At 40.3% G+C, this 15,122-nt stretch overlaps 1 protein-coding gene across 2 annotated transcripts in view; it reads left to right on the top strand.

Moving 5' to 3' along the window:
• The window catches only part of igsf3 (immunoglobulin superfamily, member 3), a 78,541-nt gene extending 68,256 nt beyond the window's left edge, over positions 1-10,285 (top strand). For both annotated transcript variants that reach the window (XM_085383569.1, XM_085383570.1), the window contains exons 8-10: positions 2,693-3,103; positions 4,837-5,283; positions 6,451-10,285. In XM_085383569.1, the coding sequence (XP_085239695.1) occupies positions 2,693-3,103; positions 4,837-5,283; positions 6,451-6,701 (1,109 nt within the window). In that variant the 3' untranslated portion in view covers positions 6,702-10,285. The remainder of the gene's footprint in view (positions 1-2,692; positions 3,104-4,836; positions 5,284-6,450) is intronic.
• The last annotated feature ends 4,837 nt before the right edge of the window (positions 10,286-15,122 follow it).

Raw genomic sequence — 15,122 nt, 5'->3', positions numbered from 1 at the left:
GCTGATCTGTGAAGTCGCTTTCACAGCATGAGGATTCTGCAGGGAGCGGAGACTTTTAAGATGTTTTGGCATATGAAAAGATGCATTTTCTTTCCTTTAATTTTTCTTTCTGCTTCTGTGCTCATTGTTCTCAGATTTTCTTTTTCTTCTACTTCTTTTTCTTTTTGTTTTTTTTGTCCCTTCAGTGTATGCTTGACTGAGCAATAATAACTTGTAATAGCTCATGATGCTACTTAATAGCTCTCAAATAATTAGCCTATTTTAGATTTTTAAACGGCATATCTGTAAACACTGATGTACGAAAAAAGGCTTTCAGCCCCCAGTTTTTCTCCTGGCTGCCGATTCAAACTTCAGAATGGAAATGGCAGAGAATCGCTTTGTCCTGTGCCAATCCAATCCTGCATGGTTCCACTTCAGGAGGTTCGGAAGTAATTCTCCTGAAAAAAAAAGAAAAAGAAAAAAGGATTGCCAGGATTCCACAGGGCTCTACCGCAATTCCGGATAGGGACATTGTCGGGCTTCCTCCCAAGTCTAGTGGGTACAGAGGTAAAGGGGCAATGATGATGACTAATTTAAGATGCTAGCTTTACTCTTACGCAACATGGTGGTCTCACAATGTCTTGTAGACAGGCGTCTTTTGAATGCAGCTAAACACACGCATACTGAATGTACGCGGCAGCTTTGAAATATTACAAACGGCTCTCATTTTAGCATGCGTGCCAATCTGTGGATAAGGATGAGCCTCTCTAGGCAGATGGCTATGACCCTAGGCAGTCAATCATTCAGTCAGTCATAGCAAAGCCTAGCGTGAGCTAGAAGGGTGCATGAATTTGGGGATACAGAAGGTTGTTTTACAAAGGAGAAACATAAAAAGGAATTGGGAAGCTTTAAAAGGAGGTCAGATATAGTTCAAGTTATCAAACAGGAAACAAAATGTACATGACAACTCATTAACATCGAATTAATACAAATGCACTGCATATTGCACATCATATCTGTTTTTATTTACAGTTTTGGGTTTTTTTTTTTTACAGATATGCCTGACTCTCAAAGCATCAATACCCAAATTTTCCTTTGAAAATAAATTTTTCAATAAAATCTTTCTTTTAACTTGGGGGGGAAATGTCAAACTGTGCTTCCATCTCAAAATATAAAAACGGTTCGGAAATGGTCGGATGGAGGACAAGTGGAAAAAGAATATGGCTGTCATCCAGCATTTTATGCCAGCTTTAGGTACTCGACAGTTTTTGATGTTCAGTGGAACAGATGCATTGCAGCATTGCCAAAACTGTAGGTTTGAGATCTATGGTGCTATTTGTGATCTCAAGTATATGATATCTAAGTATCAATTTTGGGGGGTTTTTGTGTCTGTTTAATCTTTATGTTATTAATTACAATAAAAACTGCATCTATAGATGCATTACAACAGGCAGTTTTTTAAAACTGCTGTTTTAATCCATCCAGAAATCACCCATGTCCTTTAGATAATGCTAGCTGATACCTCAAAATGTGTTTTACACTCATTCTGGTGTGAAGAAAGAGGGCATTTCCTCAAGATGCATGTCTATAGCTGCTCACATGTATGGAATCTGTTTCCCTGCACACGAGTTCTACCAGTCAAATTGTTGTTGTGCAGGCAAGATGGTTAAAACTAGTTATAGAGGTGGTGTGCCAATTCCACTGGGAAAAACCGCTAAAAAATAAACTATAAATGCAAAACTATGCAGACCTGTTTGGCTTAATGTATGAATATTTGATTGCTTGTAAGTACCCCTGTTGTTATGATTGTTGAAGACAGATCTTCACTGCATTATAACAAGTATTTTCACGTCTCATGTAAATTACAGAAGCTCTTACATCATGAAAAAATGTGCTTTTCACGACAGGAACGGAGAATTATGAGGTGCAGGTGGACATAAGATGTATGAAAACACACAATTTCTGTCCTTGTGTTTTCATACATTCTATGACAAGGATGTTTATGTCTACACGCATTTTTGTGGTTTTCTACATACTTTGCTCAACTAATCCCTCTCCCCCCAGGCATTTGACAGTGGGACTCTGGTTGCGGTCACACCTGATGTACCTGCAACTAATCCTATCGCACAACCAATGTCACTGTAACCAATCCTGTCACAGCACTCAGGGCAGCCTCAGTTCCTTCCTGACATCCCAGTCACACCTCGCTGTCATCTCCTTCCTCTCCTATCTGCTCTCTTCCCTCCTTGCTTGACTTTATAAATGGATTCCTACTTCGTTTACTTTCTGGCAGACTGACAAGACGCCCCCCCCCCCCCCCAAACTGCTTTTGTCTTATATCTTACTTAATAACGTAGCCCTACTTTGCAATCCACCCCACTACCATTCACCCTTGTCTCTTCTCCTGTTCTGCATTTACTTTGATACCAGCAGACCTCCCATCCCTGCAGCTTTGGTTTTCTTGACATTTCCCTCTCCTTCCTGTTCCCTTCTTTCTCTCTTTCTTCATCAACCGCTGCACCCACCCACACATCACTATCTTTTCCTCCCCTGGTGCCACCAGAAATAAACCTAGCAACATGTCGTCTGTCACAAAACAGAAATTGCATTGTGTACCTGTCACCAGCGCTCACATTTTCCTATACCCATAGAAATGACTGTCTGCTCCTTTTCCTTTTCTCCCTTTTCCCCCATCTCCCTTCATTCCTTGCAGAGAGTAAGCTGAGAGTGCAAAAGAACAACCAGTCTCAGGTGTACCTGGAAGACAGCCGTGTCAGGATCAATTGCTCCATCACCTCCCAGACCAACCAGGACTCCCAGCATACCGTGATGTGGTACGTGAGACGAGCGACCGGGTCGGAGGCTGACGAGCTGCTGCTGAGGATCGAACGCTCCGGGGCCTTCGAATATGGCGCCTACGCAGATGAGGAGAGACTGAGACGGCGTGTGCAGGCTGAGAGGTTGTCACCCCGTCTGTATGTGCTGACGCTGAACAGGGCTGAAAGCAGCGATTCTGGCACGTACTACTGCTTGGTGGAGGAGTGGCTGAGTGACCCAGATGGAGTCTGGTATCGACTCTCCCGGGATTCCTCGGGGTTCACGCAGGTTCTGGTCAGAAAACCAGGTGAGCAAGCAGTGCTTTTCCCTTTAACCAAATCCATGTTTATTCCCACTGCAGCGAGGTAGCAGCTGCCACTTAAGCCCTACATTTTGTGATCCTTTAAACCACTTAACCATTGTTAACTCAATCCTTCCTCCAACTTGCTTTCCTCCCTCTATGACATGCTATGTCTCACTCCAATGACCTTACACCTGCCCCAGCCAGAGCTCAGGTGGAAAAAGATGGATTGAAGTCATGCCAGCTGATGGAAAACCCTAATCCTCTTGTCCAGAATTCAAAAACTTGAGCTTAAAGCTATGATGTTCCAACTGCCACCTACACTCTGACATCCCACCTCATTACAGTTATTTTAGGAACTCTCCAACTTGTATCTTTTTCCTCTCCCTAACTTGACTAACTTCCTCTCCCTTTTCTCATTTACCTAAACCCTCCTACTCTTCATATACAAAGAGATTCTTTGTCTAACCCCATAAATGCCAATAATAACTGAACAGTCCTGCTGAAGGTGACTTTTCAGGCACTTGGGGAGCAGTATTCATCTGCCAGGTGTGCTGTTTACAATGCAGAATTTATATCATTGATCAGGCATCTGTCCAACTAGAATGTGAGGATGAAAACACCTGGTGATTAGCCCGTAGAGTAAGAAGTGCTTACAGTACTATGTTTTTAAGTTGAATCTGGTCTACCAGTGCATAGCTGAAGCACTCAGCTACTCACGCAAATGAAAATATTTTGAAATATGCGCATCGTATACAAGGCTTGTTTTGGGGAGACTAACTCGTCCCTTTCATGCTTCAGAGAGTTAACACAATATATGTGGAAACTCATCATGCAACATGGACTGTAACTTTTATTATTCATGACCCTATAGATTTCAACTTTTATGGACATGTAAACATCTTCATAAGCTAAATATAAAATGCGGTATAAACTTCGTAGATGTTCATTAAGGTGTTAAAACATTCACCCAGGAAGTCATCCAAAAATCTGCCTGTCGAGAAAAAAGATGAGGGGAGACGTGTGCCAGAACTCTCCTTTTTTTCCCCCCTGCTTTCCTGCTGTGCTTTCTGCTTCTCATTATGCTTTAACAAGGAGACCGTTCCAAACTGTGTGTGAGATGAGTCCAGGCATGCCAAGTCTGTACTGTCATTTTTTTTAAAACTGCAGTGGAACTGGGTCATAGTATCACCCCTGAAGGACTGTAGTATAACCGCACACCAGACACAGTAGCCTTGGGGTAGGATCCAACCCTGCTGGGAAGCTGAAAGACTAGTGATAGCTCTGGGCAGCGCTCTGAGATTTATTTATTTTTTCCTTTTTGTTTGTGCATTTGGGAAGTTTAGTGTCCCATTTTCAGAATCATTTGCTGTTTTGTAGTATTAATTTCTTTGGACTTGTTCAAATTAGAGCAATGACTGGCATTTATTTTGATTCATTTAAAAATAACATCTCTTCATGATTTTATCAGTAAAACACTGAAATACAGCTACCGAATGCCAAACTGACAGCAAAGAAAAAAGAAAATCATCATCACAGAAGCGTTTTTTGTATGGGGAAATAATAATATAATATTAATATGCTGCTATTCTGAAGATCTTCAGAATAGCAGCATGGTAACCTACTAATTAACTGATTTGTTTGTTTTGTATTTGAACTTGAACTAAGCTGAAATTATTAGAAATTTCTTGGAGAGCTTCAGGGTCTTCAATTTCTGTTTATTTTCCGGACCCCTGCAGAGGTTCGCTTGCAGGTTGAAGAACTGGAGTCAAACATGACTGTGGAAGAGTCTGGTCCAATCCGACTAGGCTGCAGCATTCCCTCACAGTCATCCCGAAACTCCCGCTTCTCCGTGTCCTGGTATGTAGAGCGCCCTAAAAACGACAACAATGAGGATCAGCCAGGGGAAGAAGAAGGAGACCGGGAGTGCGTGTTCTCCATTGGACATGATGCCGTTTTTGGAAATGGAAACTGCAGCCCCATAGAGGAACCCGGGCCAAATTCTCGCTTGCAGTTTGAGAGGATGGCCTCTGATCAGTACAGCCTGACCATTCAAGGGGCCCGGCCAACAGACGGGGGCCGATACTACTGCCACGTTGAAGAGTGGCTGCTCAACCCCCGCAACGTATGGTACCGCCTGGCCACCAACAATTCTGGGTACACTATTGTCAATGTATTACAACAAGGTAAGCTCGTAAAAGACAGAATCTTTTGATCTGTCGTGACACTGAAGATTGCATAAAGCTATACTTTTATCAATGGCTGCCTTCTAACAGCATACTGGTAATTTATTACCAATTAGCTACTGCTTATTTGGAAATCTAGGCTTATCGTATGTATTGTCACACTGTGCAGTCCTAATATCTCCTAATATGTGTTTTGGTGCAGGCAAACGGAAACTAATAATAAGCAAGTTATGCAGCTCTTAGTTACTTTTTTTTTTCTCGTAATTTCTATCTTGTGGGATCTGGCTTCCTCAGTTGCAATTAACAAGTAAAAATGAGAGCCAGACATGGCCGCTTACTGTTTAGCACTGAAGCTGAGTCATTTACAGTGTCAAAAGCTGTGCTGGTATTTAAAGCAGTAAAATAAATCAAATTACAAGGCTCAATAAATAAGAGAAGATGATTTAGAAGTGCAAAAAGTGCAAGCTGTAAGAGACCTGCACTCTGTATTTATCAGTACTCAGCTATGTTTATTATTAACCCTCTGAAGTCTGACTCACATTGTCCTGTTCGTTGGTTCCCCTGGTTTCATTGTGTAAAAATGCTTGCGTAATCTCATTTCTAACGAGTACAATCTGGTTATATACATCTTTTATTCAGTAAATTCTAGCCTATTCAAATGTGCTGCAGTGACGCCAGGTGAACTTCTAAAAGTTTATGACTACAGACAGAAAAGAGAAAAACTCTGAATGTTCTCTATTTACAGTCATTAAGGTCATTTTGTTTTTCTCCATTACAGAGGGCCACATCATTTTCCTTACTTCCAGATATATACACGCTGATCAAAAAGGCACTGAGCTTATCTAGGAAAAATCTAAGTTCCTTCTGTTTTTGCCAAAACTTGGTAAAACTATTTTTAAAAGCCGGAAATCCTGTTAATTATTGTTTTACACAAATTCTGAGAGGTGTAGTTTTCAATTTCTTTTCCCCCCCACTTATTCTCACATAACCACATATTCATTCATGTGACATCATAGCAGCTTACATATGCTGATACAGCAGCTTCTCAGGTGGAAGAAAGAAATATAATATGTATGTATATATATCAGTAAATGGTGATATTTTGACACATAAATGAGAAACTTTTGAAAGAATAAAACAACTAACGTGTTTATTTTCTGCCAACAGTGTCCACCGTCCAGTCAGTGGTGTGCTCCAATAGCTCCCTCTTCTACTTTGTCTTTTTTTATCCCTTCCCCATTTTTGGCATCCTCCTCATCGCCCTGCTGCTAGTCCGCTACAAGAGCCGCAACAACAGCAAGAGCCAAGAAGGCAAGAACGGTGCTCCCTTACTGTGGATTAAAGAACCTCACCTCAGTTACTCTCCCACCTGCCTGGACCCGCCAGCTCTCAGCCTGCACCCCGGCTCGGTCGACTAAGCAAGGGTCCTGCCCGACTGCCTCGCTTAAATCGTGGATTTAGCCTACACTATGCCAGGGAGCAGATCTGGACTCCACCTTCAGACCTTACTGTCGTTCACTGCTGTGTTGAATTAGTCAATCAGTTGATCAGTTTGAAAATTCACACCCTGGTGGCTGTCTGTTTTATGTTAAAAAAGTGTGTGTGTGTGTGTGTGTGGATGAGGTTGTGTCTAGTGTGTAAGCACAATTAACTGTGCACGTGCAAAGTATGGGAAAGGAAGTATCATGAGGCTCTCTCATTTTCTTTTTGTTTTGTCTTTTTTTTGTGAATCTTAATTTCTTAGTTGCATCTTTATTACTCTGAATATTCGTCTATTTTTCAAAAGAGTGCGGGGAGGGGAAAAAACTGTGCACATGAGATCACGGGCCAATTTAGGAAGAACATTTAAGAGAAGGAACTCTATAATCAACTCTGGCATTAAGAGTATGCCAAAAAAAAGTCTCAGCACTGATCCAGGAGCAGCTACAGCCTTGCCCACTATGCTGGTTGCCATAGTGATGCTTTGCGCCCACTGACTTCGTAGCTGCCGACTTGGTTGCCAGGCTGCATAGAGACAAAGGCTAGGACACACAAGTCTGTGTCCTAAGTGAGGATGTGTGTATGTGTGTTGGCCCACCTGCCTTCACAATGAGTTTAGCTTGGCAGACAGAAACAGGTCCTGGTGTTAAACACTGCCAGACACTCTGGCCTTAGTGGGAGACTGTCCCACTCTTCTTCTCCCAGAAAAGAAACTGCAAGCGAAAGAGTGGGAGATGGGGAAATTATGGAAAATAAATGAACAGCTCCCTCCTGCTGAGGATATATGTACTTTAACACAAGTGATTTTTTCTCAGTGCCAAGTCCTCCTTATTTCCTCAACAGCTACTCTTTGAAATTTTAAAGAGGGTGGGGGGTGGGGGGGGGGGGGGTTCAAAGGCAGATTGTAAATACGTCTTCTTACCTCCTGCTGTGGATTTATGGGACTTGTTGGCAAAAACAAAAGAAAAAAATGTACTTATGTTGAATCAGTTGAGTTGTCCTGGTTGAATTTCCACATTCTTGATTGAAATTGAATTCTTGCACATTTCTTTGAATTCCCCCGTACGACCACGAAGTCCTACATCTTTAAAAGATATCAGATGCATATTTTTTTTAAGGGATTTGTATAGCGCCACACTGAAGATTAAAAATGTGTAGATGTATCATAAACCACTAAACACATTATCTGCACATCAGAAGACCAGTTTATGATGACAAATGTTTGACTTTTGTGATTATTCTAAGGTTGTTGTTTTTTTTCTATTTATTGTTTTATACTGTTTTGCATAGCTTTGTAAGATTTTCTTTTTTGCTTTGAATTTCAAAAAAGAAAAAAACTGCTTCTGCTTGTGTTGCCAGGCAACTGCACCAAGCACATATGTCAATAGCCTGTGTGTTGACAATGTGGTAGAAGTAGAAATGCTAGATTTGTCCTGCGCATTTCATACCAGGTTGTCAAGTTCGGTCAGTGTCAAAACACTTCATTATAGTTATAGATATACAATTTACTGTGGCTTTAAATATACAATAGTTGACCAGGCAAGTCACAAAAATAGATTCACGTAAATGCTTATTCAATTTTTTTTTTTTTTTTTGCTTGAGTCGCATTTATTTAGTGAAGTGTGATGTAACACCTTAGGTAGGATGTTTGGTCAAAGACAGCGGAACTGTTTAACATGTTTTCTAATCAAGGATTCTGGCTGAAGGCATCCGCTTCAGCTCCCCTGACGCAAGGGAGAAGGGTTGAAAACCTCTGTTGCCTTCTCTGGAGTGCCAGGGGAGGTGTGAAATCCTCTATCCAATGTGGGCCTAACCCCCATTCACTGCCAGACTGGACATGAGAACTCTTGAGAAACGTGACATTATTGTCGTCTCAGTCGTGTCAACGTGTATATTGCATGACAATATTGCAGGAGGAAATTTGATGTTTTGTAAACTTCGAACTCTGTGAATTGTGTTCGTGTGACAGAGCCCAGCCCAGCCCCTCCCCCGCCCCCGCCCCACCCCAAACTTCCTGACCCAAGAGTGAATACGAAACCCCGGCCCCAGTCATCATTTACGATATCTGACTGCCAATTCTACATGCCCTTTGAGCCTGTGAAATAGATCATTTCAAGAATGGGTGTTGTGGAGACTGTGTTTGATATTTATTGCTCCTATTCGTCTTTTTAATGCTTTGCTTTTATGCAGCATTTCATTAAACATATTTATGTCAAGAAAAAAAACAACAAAAAAGAAGCTACAAGTATGTTTCCTATACTGTGACACGAGCTACACAGCTTCCTAGTTTTTTTTTATTTTCTCCAAATGATCCTTTTCAAGTAGACAATACCATTTTAATCTGAGTGAGGCTGGGAGTTAGAAATGTGATGCATGTGCAGCAAATACAGCTACAACTAACCTGATCAGTGTCATAACAGAACCTGGAGCATCAACTAGCCGTCCATCTGTTATTATGCATATGCCAACATGATTGGATAAACACATTTTTGCGGATCATATCCTATCCCGGGTCAGGTGCAAGGTGCTCGGGGGAGAAAAAAAGTGCCACACAGTGGAAACGAGACAAGTAGTACCAGCTCAAAGGCCAGCAATATAATGAGGCAACATTTTGATTTTTGAAACTAAGCTAATTCTACATGCATAAAACTGGCCTGTTTTGTATACATAGCAAATGACTTCCCCTTTTTTGCATTATGATTTCTCAATGGTCCTAATTTTCTAAGTGTTCTCTCACATGCGCTTGCCTAACAAAGACCTCGGTGGTCAAAATATTGCCTTATTATTTTTGTGTTTGTTTACAACTACATCTCTTGACAAGATTAAAAAAAAAAAAAACTCACAACAGGAAGGAAGTCAGTGACATAAATAACTGGTGTGGTTTGACAAAAATGGTTTCCACTTCTTATGGGCTTGCGCTATCGTCAGCGCTAAATCGAAAGCTGGGAAGGAAAAAAACAAAAAGTCTACATGAACTCATTTGTTGGTTGAGTGATTGCCTTTTATGAATCTCAGACATTTCCAGGGATGCTGGATGGGTAAATGGTGCCCACAGAACAGCTGCTTTGGCTTTAATGTGTAAATCCCACAATCTGAGACTTAATTCATGCAACATTAATTGTATCTTTCTAGACTTTAGCCAGGAAGTGGAGGATGCGGTTGTGGTTTTTCATGTCACATTGCTCACTACCATCAATAGCGCTGTACACTCAGTCTCTAGTGTTTCTGTGGTAATAATATCACCCATACCTCCCAAGATCTCTCCACACATTCTGACAGTCTTGTAGCTGTGTTTTGAGGGCTGCATGTTCTGGCTGTGTGCTGGTTCCGGATTTAGGTGTAAAACAGTGTGTGTTGATGTGTTCAGTTGAACCAGTGATGCTTTATTTTCACTGATGTATTTTTATATGACCATGGTTAATTTATTTTTCCTTATGTTATTCTATCGAATAGTTACCATTGTGACCATTGAAGAGACACTTAGCTATTGTCAGTTTATTGCAATAAAAATACATTGATTGCCTCTTCCTGTTTTGCTTCCAACCATATACATTTTGCAGAGTTTGGAGATGCGTCATTAAACCGATATATCTATCAGTTCTTTTCACAACAGTCACGACTTGCTGAGCTGCTTTCTACACCCTTGCAAAACATCTACATTTTCTTTAAATGATACTAGCACTATAGGAGGCATGGTTTTTGTTCAGTTAGTGTAAGATTTTTGTCCTTTGCTGGGCAACAGTTACTGTATTCTGTATGTTCTGTGTTCATTTTATGAATGTTTATTTATTCATTTGAGTTTGTGCATAAAAGGAATTTAATCATCATGTTAAAGTATGTATGTAGATCGATATGTTTTTGGACCCTTTTTTTTTTTTTTGTAGGTTCACCTCTGTATACCATTACAGTGAATTTTAACCAAACATTCAATTAATGTGATTGAAGTGCAGACTTTCAGCTTTATATCAATTTATTTATCAAATGCACAGCATTAACAGCCAGTTTTATACAAAGTCCTCGATTGTCAGATGCTCAAAAGAAAGTGAACAATTGAAAATCGTTTTTAAATTATAATATATACAAGGTATGAGGTCCAACAAGATGTAAATATAAGTGGAGGATGAGGAAAAAAACAAATCTAACACTGTTGTCAAAATCTACAGTCAAGAGATGCTTTGCTGAATGGAAATACAGATTTTACAACAATGTGCAAACCACTGACTAAAAGATTAACTTGTACCAGAATGATGAGAAGAGAAAAGGGTGGAGGAGACAAACTGCTCATAGTCTGAATCCACATTATCTCAAACATGGTGGAAGCAATGTGATGGCCTGGGCATGTATGACTGCCAATACCAGTGAAAGTGATGGGATTAACTCTGAAGTTTACAGCTCTTTGCTCATATTCAGCTGCAAAGCTGATTTAAAAAGTGCTTCACAGTCTAAAGGGATAATGACCTAAAGCATGCTGCATAACAACCCAAGAGTTTATGTGATGTTCTTCAATGGCCAAATCAGTCACCTGATCTAAACCCATCAGAGGATGACTTTCAGTTACTGAAGACAGAACTAAAGGCAGAAAGATGAGCAGCTATCCAAAAGTGGATGCAGTAAAGATCTAGCAAAGCATCTTTGCTAGATCAAACAAAGGACCAAACATGGCATTGGGTGATGTCCATGGGTTCTAGGCTTCAAAAGGATTGAATACTTTTGTTAAACCTCTTGAATTAAAGCTGAAACTCGGCACTCCAATCACATTTATAGTAAAAACATGTTGCGGTGGTGTACGGAGAAAAAAATTACAAAACTTGTATCATAACTGTAAGGTGGATCTTGGAGATCCTCACGCAAATTAACCAGCAACTTAAAAAAAACCAAACACTTCTGCAGTTACATAACTCCAACACAGGTGGAATTTCTCAATCTTTTACCATCACTCCATCAAACACTGCAGCAGTAAACTGTCTTCAGTCAGTCTATGCCATTTGTTTTTCTCCCAAATTCATATTTACCTGTTATAATGCAAAGGAATACCCAGTGATGCCAAGAACAAATTCTGAAATTATCTCCATAAAGCATGGCCACAGAAAAAGAAAGGGTGAGGGAAAGAAATTGTGGTTTGGTTTTCATCTGGTTTTGTTATTCATGCAGATTCTCAACTTGCCTGAAAGGGAGGCCACCGTTAAAGATCTGTTGATGTAGATAGCTAGCACACACTGTTAACACATTGTTGGTTGTTGGGTGTTTTTTTGTGTGTGTGTTTTTTTTCTGGCAAACTGTGTCGCAACCTCACAGGATGCAAAACACCAATTGTCCCCCTTTGAGCACTATTTCCCTGTCCCAGTTCCTTCAAGATTTCTGTGCTGTCTGTCTCCACTTTCTCAAGCATTCCCTCTATGAGGAAAGATGTGTTTTGCATACAAGTTACCAATAATCACAAATCCATAGTTCTTGCAGAGAATCTAGACACCTAAGGGCACACTTGGGCAGACAGTACTTAACGATCCAGAGCAGCAGGGCAGTAGTCGGGCAAATATATTATGATTTATTACCAATAGAAGAGAGAAAGTGCTGGAGAAAATGCAAAGAAAGGACATTTTCTCTTCTGCTTGCACTATGGTGAGCTTGGATGCATAACAAACAAGGACGGGGATAAAAATGTTTGAAGATGGATACAGATCATGTGTGAATTTCTGCAGGGAATATTCGCCTGTGTGCAAAAACATGTTAGCTTAATCACGGAGCTTAGTATCTGCTACAGACAGGTTGTTTGGTTCTTAGAGAAGAGACATAAGGGAGGCAGAGCTACAAAATTAACACCCTGTAAAGGGTGATTGGTAGATGAGGACTGTGTACAGCTTGTTGCACTCACTGTTGTATGATACCACATTGCTTTGTGTAGTATGACTCACTCGGTGATGTAAGGCTGAATCAGAAAGAACGGGCATGAAATGTTAATCTGCACATTTACTTCTCGAGACATTAGCGTGGATGATGGACAAGAGGCGGTAAAAGTAGAAAACAGTTGTGCCACCTGTACTCTTGAAAATTGCACTGTAATTTGCTATTGATGCCTCAGCAGCAGTCTTTAATCTGTGATCTGTATAAAAGCTGCTTGAGAAAAGAATCAATAGCTCCATTCAAAATGTGTTTGTAAAGGTTGTCCGTTGGGGGGGGGGGAAAGGTCAAGAGATTATCATGGACACTTACAGGCAAATGATGTACTGCAGAAGACACCTCTACTGACAAACCAACAACAAAAACCCTGATGGCCCCACATCATTCATTATAGATATAAAACATTCAAACACACACTGAAATATTCTCATCTTATTCATAATTGATACACACAAAATGAGTGTACTTCCACTGGTTCGGCTAAGATGAAGTAAACTGGTGCTAAGGTTGCTGCAACATTCGCTTGGGACCCCAGCATTTAGTCTCTCAATTCTCAGAGGAAGCCGGGAGATTCAGATGCAGACCTAATTAAGATGAGCTTTTAAAGCTTGATGGATGGAATTGCCTTGCAAAATATTTGGTTTTTGTGAAGAAAAAAAAATGAAGAAAGTCCACTTAATCTCTTGAGCTTTTCAAAGCACACAGGACTTTTGACTATGAGAAGGTTTGTTTGCTAGATGTATTTTAGAACGAAGCTTTAGTGAGCGGGAAGAGCAGGGGTGAAGGTAGCGCTGAGAGAGTTTTTAAAAAGACTAGTGCTACCCATTTTATGATGCTGGAAGTACAGCGGTGGTAACATACAACAAAAATAAAGGTGAAGCTTTGCTATATACACATTTAGTGTCGCATTTACACCATGAAAAGCGCCTAAATCAAGTGCGCTGAGGTTGGCGGGAGCATGTATTGCACAAATTTGATCAGCTTTAAAATCATTTCGTTTAAAATAAAAACTGTGTCAGCCAGAGGAGGCTGCTAAATAGAGGCAGAGGAGATTTCTCCTCGTCTGTTTTCTAGAGGCATGAAGGAGATCAAAACATGAAAGAGTAATTGCTTGAAATAAACTATTACCCAAATTTCAGTATAATTTATAGATTTTTCCTGCTCTTTAGACATAATCCATTGCAATTTTGATTAAAATGTTTGTTTTAACCCCTGCAAGGAAGGCAGGAGGGGAAACGACAGCCTGCATTGTATGCATGAGTGTGTGTACATTGAATATACAAAGGTACTGGACCACACCTCTTAATCGTTGATGTTTTTAGTCCTGTTGCCATGGGGGTATATAATAAACCAGGCCAGGCAGTTCGGCTTTACAACAGTTGTGAAAGAATGTGTAGCTCTAAAGATCTCATGTAAGTTCAGTGGCTGTAGTTGTAGTAAAATCATTGCATTATTGCAATAAGGTCTATATATTTTCCTAGATATCTCGCAATCAACTGTTAAGTGGTTTTATTGCAAAGTGAAAGTGTTCAGGAACCACAGCAATCCAGTCAGGATGTGGCAGATAAAGCTGACATCATGCTGAGGGGCATAGTCTATAAAAGTCGCCAACACTCCGCTTACTCAATAACTGCAGAACTCCAGACCTCCAGGCATTAATATCAGCACAGAAATTGTGCCCTAGAGCTTCATGGCATGGATTTCCATAGCCAAGCAGCTCCTGTAGATGTAATGTGTAGGTGTCTCAGCACTTTTCTGCATATACTGTAAGTATGCAAGAAGGAGCTTGTGTTGTCCTTCTGAAGGGAGATCCTGCATTAATTTAATGCATGCCAAGACATGCACAACAGTGCACCACCAGAAAACATCCTCCCTAACCAATCAATCAACAGCCACAATACATTATTGATATGACAGTATGTTACTGATTCTCTGTACTACACTCTGTGAGTGCAATGAATGTTTGTAGAGACATAGAAGCAAAATACATTTAGAATTATAGAGTCATGATTTCTGACTTGCAAACAAATTTTGCTTGCAAATTAGAAATTTCAGTGGAGTCATTTCCTTTTTCATGTTTATTCCTCTCTTTTTTTTTTTTAGTGTTAGCTTGCAACTTGCATTAACCAACTGAGCAGTTAGCTTGTTGTAGCAGAGCTGATGCATTTTTGGCATAATGTACTGTGTGCTATGTCATCATTTGCTGGCTTCTACTGTCACAGCTGAGACTGTTATGGAGGGGCCCAACATTTTCATGTGACCCTTTTGGACAGTGCATATAAAAAGATGGACATACACCGCCATTTTTAAACTGAATGTGATGAGTAAGAGGTAGACTGACTGAATAAGAGAAGGACAATGCAAGCTAATGGGGTCATTTAATGTAGAACTGAGCAATATGTTATATTTCACAAGCTAAAAAAAAAAAGAAGAAGTTATTATTAAAATGTTTTCTGAGGTTA

The sequence above is a fragment of the Rhamphochromis longiceps genome, linkage group LG16 (genome assembly GCF_057381845.1).
Source record: "Rhamphochromis longiceps isolate RC_006_pf linkage group LG16, R_longiceps_female_GT1.1, whole genome shotgun sequence".
Classification (NCBI taxonomy): domain Eukaryota; kingdom Metazoa; phylum Chordata; class Actinopteri; order Cichliformes; family Cichlidae; genus Rhamphochromis; species Rhamphochromis longiceps.
This window is presented reverse-complemented; position numbering and strand designations above follow the sequence as displayed.